This window comes from Pteropus vampyrus, unplaced genomic scaffold (genome assembly GCF_000151845.1).
Source record: "Pteropus vampyrus isolate Shadow unplaced genomic scaffold, Pvam_2.0 Scaffold125, whole genome shotgun sequence".
Classification (NCBI taxonomy): Eukaryota; Metazoa; Chordata; class Mammalia; order Chiroptera; family Pteropodidae; genus Pteropus; species Pteropus vampyrus.
Window position 1 is genome coordinate 2,371,289 of NW_011888906.1, and position 8,895 is coordinate 2,380,183.

An 8,895-nucleotide genomic window follows, 5' to 3' on the forward strand; every position below is an offset into this window, starting at 1 on the left:
TTTAAAGTACTTTTTTATACTTTAACTATATATACATAAATTCAGACTATCCAGAGACCTAGGGGTCAGGAAAAATGGTTTTATTTTCGGTAAATTCAAATTCAAGTCTTAAAGCTCCTTTGTAATGTCTATAAAATTTTTTTAGCTTTTTTTTATTTTAGAAAGTTTTATACATTTATGCAATAAGAAAGAATAACATGATGAACCCCCTTTTTACTTATGATTTTAATAATTATCAATTCATGGTCAATCTTGTTTCATCTGTAAGCTCCCCACTCATCTAAAAAACACACTGAATTGTTATGAAGTAAATTTCACACATCAGATTTCATCCTTAAATCTTGCACTGTTACTATTGTTTTCTGACGCCTTCTTTTTCAGATTCAGAAAAAGCGAGGGGATCTTCGATTGATTGTGGCTTCAGCCACTCTGGATGCAGAGGTAATAATATTTCCCCCTCTTCCCCTGCCCCTCCCACCCCATAAACCCTGGAATAGTTGGGCATATCCGTGGCCAGTTACCTCTAGCAAGAGCTTATCTTTGGTAGAGTGGCCTACCTTCCTTATGGGGCCATCTGATGACCTAGATTCCATATGCTCAGAGGATACTCCTTTTCAGCCTGTAGGTGGAAATTAACCTGTAATTAATTGAGTTCATGATTACTTACTTGTCTTGTTTCTCTACATACTGTTTTTCTCTTCTAACAGGCAGCTTCTTTTTATTTTTTTTTTTAAGTATGAGGCTATATTTCTGGTATTTATTTATGACTGTAGCATTTATATTAAAATTTTTTTGTACAATTGAGGTTTTTGCTGTACATACAATAATTTCCATGTTATTTTTTATTGCTAAGTTTGTATTATTTTTCTCTCAACTAATATTTTGGTTCAAATAGCAGTTCAACTCAACCAATAATTTCTACCACTTGATACACACACACACACACACACACACGCACACACACACACACACACACACACGCACACACGCACAATATGTATGTATAGATAAATAGGTGTTTACAATTCAGTGTGTTCAAGGTGCTGAGACAGCCAAGGAGCAAGTTCTTAACTCTAGCCGGCTAGAGGGTGTCCAGAGGCTTTCATAGAGGAGGGACATCCCACTTGGGTTTGAAAGATGCACAGAAGTTTGCCAGATAGGCAGGAGTGGAGAAGGGCATCCTAAGCATTCTCAGGACACAGGGGTGCCCAGGGCTGCGAGTTAAGCGTAAGATAGGAGTACTACCTGTAGGGCCCTACAGCGGGTGATCTGTCTGCCTCTGACTTCTACTTTCTCCAGTACTCCCCACATGCCAGCCTCACTGGTCCACTTGCCATTCGTCGGAAAAACCTAAGCATGCTTCCGCCCTAGGGGGACCCTCTTTCCAGGCCATTCTTTCCTTAGATATTCTCATGGCTCTACCCTCATTTCATTCCAGTTTTGATCAGATACTGTCTTCTCAAAGGCCTTTATTGAGCACTCTGTCTAAAATAGTGCAGTGCCCCGGGTGCTGTCCATCCTTTTACTCTGCTTACTTCTCTCTTTAATCACTTACTGCTACCTAACATTTTGTGTGTATCTAAGTGTTTGTTTATTGTGTGTCTCCCATCACTAAAAGTAAATACCACGAAGAGTGGGACTTTGACTGTCTTTCTCACTATTTTATCCCTTTCACCTCAAACAGTGTCTGGCACAGAGTAGGTGCTTTGGGTTGAATGAATTTTGGTTGACTAGGGAATAACAAGAGATTGAAATGGAAAGGTTGGTAGGAAGACCAGGTGCTGTAGGCGTGAAAAATAAGAAGTAAGGGATTGTAAGCTGACAAGGTCTTTGTAGTCTGTGAGGTCAACCAAGGATTGCCTTGCCTAAAAACATTTAAAAAAAAAAAAATGGAAAGATGGAAAGATTGGTAAGGGTCAGGTGATGGAAGGCCTTACAGGCCAACCAAAAGAGGAAGAACTCTGTTTGGCACCTTGTCGGGAGCCCTGGGAGGGTGTGAGCTATGGCTATGACTAGATTATATTTGGGTTCTAGATAAATCACTTTGGGTACTGTGTAAAAAAGACGAGAGCTGTGGAAATACCAGTCAGGAGGTCAGTTTTATAATCCAGCCGAGATATGAAAAGGGCCTGGTTCCTGGCTTCTGGCCTCCCCATGGCTTCAGGATCTAGAACAACTTAGAGAAGAAACGTAGCGTGGCTAAGAGAGATGTCTGCATGTGTGCTCAGACTGCTTCCAGACCTTCTCACAGGCTGTAGGAGTCTGCTGTCTTAGGTCTGCCCACGATAACTTTTGGGTCAAGGCTCCTTGGTTGCCCTCTTTAATTAATTCTCATGCCCTTCACCCGCGATACCAACTGGAATGCTCTTTTGAGGACTATACCTGACCCTCCTCCTGTTAGCCCCTCTGTGGCCAAGTTGCACAGAGCATCTCTATTTTGCCTCTTATCTTCATTACCCACCTCTTTTAAAAATCATTCCCAATAGTTTTTATTGTGTTTGAAAACTATAGTGTCCCAGTCTTTTCTTCAAGTTATTGTTAAATAATACTTATTTATTGCTTATGACTGCCTTTCATTGTCTTTTGGTTTGGCACAGAGATTTTAAAGAATAGCTTCTTTCAGGCCTGCCTACAGTAGTTGATGTAGATGGACTTTCTGGAAATAATATTTTAAGTGGGAAAGTGGAGTGTAAGAAATTTGTCATGCCATGGGTATGCCATGACGCAGGGCATGTCAAGACCTCAGCAGCGTTCAGCTGGGCCTTTGGTGGGCTAGGGCCAGTCACTCTTTCATCCTTTCCTCGTTCAGTGCCTCCTCTGTGAGGAGGAAGGTGAGGTCTGTTTGCGTATGAGGGGAGGACCTGTGGGGTAGAGTCAGTCCTGTGTGAATGAGGGTGTGGGGTGGTGGGGGCGGGTGCATGTGGGGTGTGGCATATGAGTCCCCATGTGAGAGTAAGAGAGTGAGGAGGAGAATGGAGTGGGCTGAGGGCAAGGGAAGAAGAGTAGGAGTGAGCCTGGGAACAGGGAAGGGTGCGGCTTACGTGGCATTCGACTGAGAGGTGCAGGGGTGCCAGAACTCATCCCTGGGCCCCTCGCCGCTGGATCTTTGGGTAGTAGATTAATTCTAAGCCCCACTGTCTGGAGGGATAGATAATGCCACCTGCTCTGGTTTTGCTCAGGACCCCAGCTCACCCAGCAAGCAGGTGATGACACCAGTGACTGTGGCTGGGAGGCAGAGGCAAGTGGAGTATGATGGGGGCTGGTCACATAGTTGCCTTAAGTGGTTTGGCTGCTTTGTTAATGTGAGCCTAATTAAGCAAGCAATTACAGAACATGATCAGGTATAATTACAAAGTATTTATTGACCATTGTAACATCTTATTGTTTTCTTTTATTTGCTTCTGTCCACATGGCAGAAAATAGGATTGGGACAACTCCCACGGCCTTTTGTCATAGGTCCAGCTACTTGGGGAGAGACTAATTTCTCTTTTCAGATTCCTAGAGAAGGAACTTGGGGTCAACTGGGGTCAGGTGCCCACTTGGGACCAGTCTGGATGGGCCACAGTGTATCGGCCCAGGTGGGCGTGTTATGTGGACTCAGCTGCTGGAAGCCCACTCCTGTGGGTCAGGTCAGAGCAATCAGGGAAGGAAGCTGCAGTGAGCTGGGAAGACAGCCCAGCAGATGTGCCCATCATCTACATTCCATTTCGTAGGCTGGTCTCTTCCTTTATGTCCTTTTATATTTCTTACCATGTGTCTGTGTCAGTATGATCCCTCCTCTTTCGAACTTGACTCAAACCTTCCTTTTCCAGGTATGTTGAACCTCTTTCACTCTTCTTGTTTTTTCATTCTGCCTCAAAATACATACATGTTGATACGATATTTATTTTCTGTCTAGCCTGTCTGTGTGTATTTTGTATTTCCAAATAAAGATAAAAGAGAAAGATCCTAAGGATTAAGATCTTGTGCCTTCTCAATTAATGCTGAATTTTATTTTTTGAAAGAGGAATTCCCCATCTTTACTCTTTAGTAATACACGTTCCTGAGCAGCTAAGGGGTAGCCATCCACTCCAGCGACATTGTTAAGGCATCATCTTCTTCCCTGTTCTGCTTGCCTTTTTGGTCCAGACAGCCTGTCTGTCGAGCCCTTTCTAAAATCCTCTTCCTCCATCTGCAGATTCTTCCTCCACCTGCAACTTCTGGAGCCCTGCTGTCACCCCACTTTCCTGCCTCCCCGATGGCTTCCCCTCAGGCTACTTTGCTGGTTGTCTCTTCCTCCTCCAGGCTGCCCATCTCCATAGCCCCTGGTTCACCAGACACTTTGTGCTTGAGGCTATCTCGACTGTGCTCCTGCGCTTCCGCCTAAGCTGCCATCTGCTGGCTGGTCACAGACCACCGAAACTCCTGTGACTCCTGCAGACCTGTGACTCTTGGCTCCTCTATGGCACTTCCTTTCTCATTGTCATGGTCATTCAGACTCAGGACTTAGATTGTGTGGGGAAGTTTTTAATCTCTGATTGAGTAAGAAGCAGTTCCATCCTCCCCAGCCTGCACGGGCGTGGGCCTACACTCCCTGATTTCCATGTCCTGTCAGTCATAACCTTTGGAATGCGTTGCTTTCACATCGCCCCTGCCTGAGTTCACGCTTTCATTCTCTCTCCTCTGAGCTATTACAATACCCTCCTTAAGTAGTCTGCTGGCCTCCAATCTTTTATCACCCCTGCCCTTCTCCTAAATGGCCACCATTTAGGCATCCAGAGCACAAATCTGATAATATCACGTCTATCCTCTCTGTCTTTGTCTTGCCTATCTAATAAAGTGCCTATGCAGCATGACATTTGGGCCCCTTTAGAGTGATAACACAGTCACTTACTGTGTACTCATTCTAGGCCAGACCTGTGCTAGCTGCGATCACACTTTATTTGAACTGCACAACAGCCTTGCAGAGGAGATAGCAGTTTGTTCATTTTGTAGACGAGAGGGCTAACTCAGAGACGAGGCTGGCCTGCCCTAGACTTTGGACTCTCCTGTCAGGGGCCCTTTTACATCTCAGTTTACACTCTGCTTTCATCCTGGAAAGCGGGGATATCTCTTCTTTCCAGTCGTCTGTTAAGGCTTAGCCAAGGGAGACTGCCACCTCCATTCTGCCTTCCCTAATAGCCAATTGTCATTGATCTTTCATTTTCTCTGACTAACTTACAGCCCTGTTTCTGGTTGTTTAGTCATTCTGCCTCAGTGTATGTTATGATTGGTTCATCGCATGCTTGTGCCCCCTTGGATTATCCACTTTGGGGGCACAGAGGGGTGTTTCTTCTCATTCGTTTGTGTATCACTTCTAGTGTGCCTGTGCTCTGCACATCATAGGACATAGGAAGGCTGAAGTCACTCAAAGGGAATTTACCCAAAGGGAAAGTGAAGAATGGTGTCATGTGGTTCTTCATAGCTCAGTGTAGTTCTTTTTGTTGGCGTGAGGCACTTTTATGTCTGTGCTTACTCTTCTCAAACACAATTTTGAGGTTAACGCATAGTGTTCCAGTATTTTGTAGTTAAAGCCAATTGACTAATTTTTAGAAGTACTCCTCCAAGTCCATTCATTTTGTATTGTCACAGTTCTCAGTGCACCCCAGGCTCCCAGATTCCAGGAGCAAGCACGTGCATGTTTAGTAAAGATACCTGGGGAAAATAGAAGATAGGACTCATGATCACATAGGCCTCCTAGGAGAATAGCAACTAATGCCCAGCCAGGCCTCAAGGGAACTGGAATATGGTTGGGGAGCAGGAAGGCCATCGAGAATCAGAGAACGACATGCCACCTAATGGGACGTCTGTGTCCCCTCAGCCGCTGGCACAGCAGCTTTCCATCTAGCACTCACTCTCCACTAGTTTGGTCCCTTGGCTCTTCTCGGGCTTAGCTTCTGTGTGTCGTGGGTCACATTCCTTGAGAGAGGATCTTTAGTGGTGTCTCCAGCCCCACTGTTGGCCAGCGTTCTCATGCCTGGCCTCCCATGGACGGGACTGCCAGTCTGCTGGTTAAGTGCCATTGAAAAGGACGTGGCCACCTATTTGGAGGGAACTGCCAAGAGCCACTTCTCTCAACAGGGCTCTGTGGGAGTGTCAGATGAGTATCTAACTGATGACCTACCCCATACAAAGCTTTGTGCTAACTCCTGGAGAGCATATAAATATGGAGAAGATGCTGTTCCTGTGGTAAAGTGGCCCAAAAGCTACTGGAAAGGTTATAGTAAATATCTGTAACTATGGTACTGGGAACGTACCAGCTGTTCATAGAAATACAGGTTTCCTTTATGAATTGATCACCCTGTGTGATCAGAAGTGTGCTTTCCAGATCAAAACTACACATCAACCTGCTTTTGCCTGTATTTAACTTGAATCATACCTTTGACTTAACTTTTGGTTAAATAAAATATAGGGATTAGAGATAAATAATACCATAGCTACATGTTAACTCAGATGCATCAGTGAATCCAATTTTGAAATCTAACCTTTATTATTTTTCTGTGTTCCAATTTTAGTATATGTGCTACTGAAGCGAGCACTAACCTTTATTATTTTTTTATCAAACCTTAGTAAAGAGTCTGTTATTGAAATGTGATTCCTCAAAATTGCAATAATAAAAAATATGGTTTTTAATAACTATTTTGTAATCCAAAGTCTATATTATATATATCCAGTTCCTACTACATACTCCATGCTTTGCCAGTTTTATATTATTTTCTTTCTTTCCATGAGTTACTATGAACCAATTTTTTTTAGAAGAATGAAGAAATGATTTTTTTTTTTTTTTTTTAGAAATTTCGAGATTTCTTTAATCAAAATGAAACCAGTGACCCAACCATGGATACATGTGTCATCCTCACAGTGGAAGGACGAACATTTCCGGTGGATATCTTTTATCTACAAAGGTTTGATGATACTTGCACTTTTAATGATGATGATTAGAAAACTAGGCCTGCATTTTGGAATGAGAAGCATCTGTTCCAAGGACGATCAGCCAGGCTGTGAGGAGGGACACGTTTTGTGTCTCCTGTCATTATTTTGTGTCTCCAGTTATTGATAAGATCAATCAATTTGGCAGTATCACTGCCAAATTCAGTTTAAACTCTTGACACTGCAGTTTCTATGAATCTGTGGTCAGTAGCTCAGCTGGAAAGAGCAAAGTGGTAATGAGGTTGGGGGAGGATGGCTTGATATTTTTCAGAACTGGGGTTTACAAGACTGCTGTCAGTGGGGGAAGTATTGGTGACTTGAATCATTTGATTCTCAGGCCTCTTCGTCTTAGGGAGAGGGCCTGGTTGACATTTTTGGGAGGATCCCCCTTGGACAGGAAGGGGCCATCTTAATTCCTATACCTAGTCATTGGACAAAGACCAGGAGCCTGGTATAGGGGCTGACAAATCCAAAGAGTTGTGGCCCTGATTTCCGAGTTGTTCTAGTTGGACAGCACACCCATCAGCATTATCTGTCTCTCTCAGACATGCTGCCAGTGGTCAGCAGGGAAAAAGGAAGAAATGTAGGATTCAGCATTGGGAACAGCCCCCAACTTTCACTGGCTAGCCATCTTTGCATGCTCAAGATAGCACATCTGTTCTCATGGGTTTTTATTTCTTTGCAAATAAGCAAAAAATCATAGTTGATATATAATTATGAATTATTTTTTTTAATGCATTTTAAAAAAGAAAGAAGTGAATAGTTATTTGATTTATTCATATACTGATTACCTGCTAGGCAACCCCAAACTAACTTTTGTGAGATTTTGCTCTCAGCTATCAGGGTAATTAATCTATAACTAATGTGTATATTCTAGTGATGGCTTTATCTCATACATCTTTTCAGTCCTGTTCCAGATTATATCAAATCAACTGTAGAAACAGTGATGAAAATTCACCAGACGGAGGGAGATGGAGACATATTAGCATTTCTTACTGGCCAGGTAATTCCGTTGGACCTTTTCTCTGTGATGAACAGACATGTTGAGGCAGCACCAAAATTGATACAGTGGCCTATTACTTTGCTTAGCCATTTATTTCTTGTTTTATTGTATTTTGTGGTTACTTAATTACATTAAAAAATTGTTTGGTTTGAGGTCATTCATCTACTGACTACATTGTCAGAGTCATTAGCTCTTGCCTGTTCTGTCTGCAGAATCTTAAGTTGATTTTTAAAATAAATATATTTTAAATGTATTAGCTGATTCCAAAGTGCATTATACACTTTAGTCCACAGACTGTTTAGTTACTGAATTCTAATGCATTCGGTGCATTGTGTGCATGCATGTTGCTGCTGCATGCCTCTTTCCCCGTGGCACCTTCGCAGCTCATCCTGGGGTAGTAAGTGGGTACGGTACTTCACTGGAAAGACAACTGAACAAGCCCAAGTGCTCACTCAGGGTTGTAACACTGTTTAAAACTACCCTCTAACTATAATCTCTTCCATTGTTGGACATTTTCCACAGCTGCTTCCTGGAAAAGCTTATACCAATTTTGTATGCCACAGCTTGTTCATGTATATTCCGTGCTTTGTTTGCTACAGTACCTAAAAGCTGAGTAAAATAGTTACTGTTTTTGTTTATCCAGAACGCTTCTATGTACTGCAGGTGGTATACATTTCAGTAATTAATCCAACAATCACAAATTTTCACTCCACGGGCACCATTGTTTGGTAGCATTTGATTAAATACCACCCCAGAGTGACGTGTGATTGCACTGAAACTCATGAATCTGATTAGAGTTAAAATCTTCATCCCAACTTTCATTTTTTTTTTTTTTTATGTGACAAAATGACATGCTTCAAATTGACCTCGGTTTCCTTGATTCCTGGTTCAATGTTTTTAGGAAGAGGTAGAAACTGTTGTGTCTATGCTGATCGAGCAGGCTC

At 42.7% G+C, this 8,895-nt stretch overlaps 1 protein-coding gene across 1 annotated transcript in view; it reads left to right on the plus strand.

Annotated features, from left to right (window-relative positions):
• Window positions 1-8,895, plus strand: part of DHX35 (DEAH-box helicase 35) — a 69,492-nt gene that overhangs the window by 26,748 nt on the left and 33,849 nt on the right. The window contains exons 8-10 of the mRNA XM_011366607.2: window positions 382-441; window positions 6,811-6,923; window positions 7,855-7,951. Coding sequence (XP_011364909.1) covers window positions 382-441; window positions 6,811-6,923; window positions 7,855-7,951 — 270 coding nt within the window. The remainder of the gene's footprint in view (window positions 1-381; window positions 442-6,810; window positions 6,924-7,854; window positions 7,952-8,895) is intronic.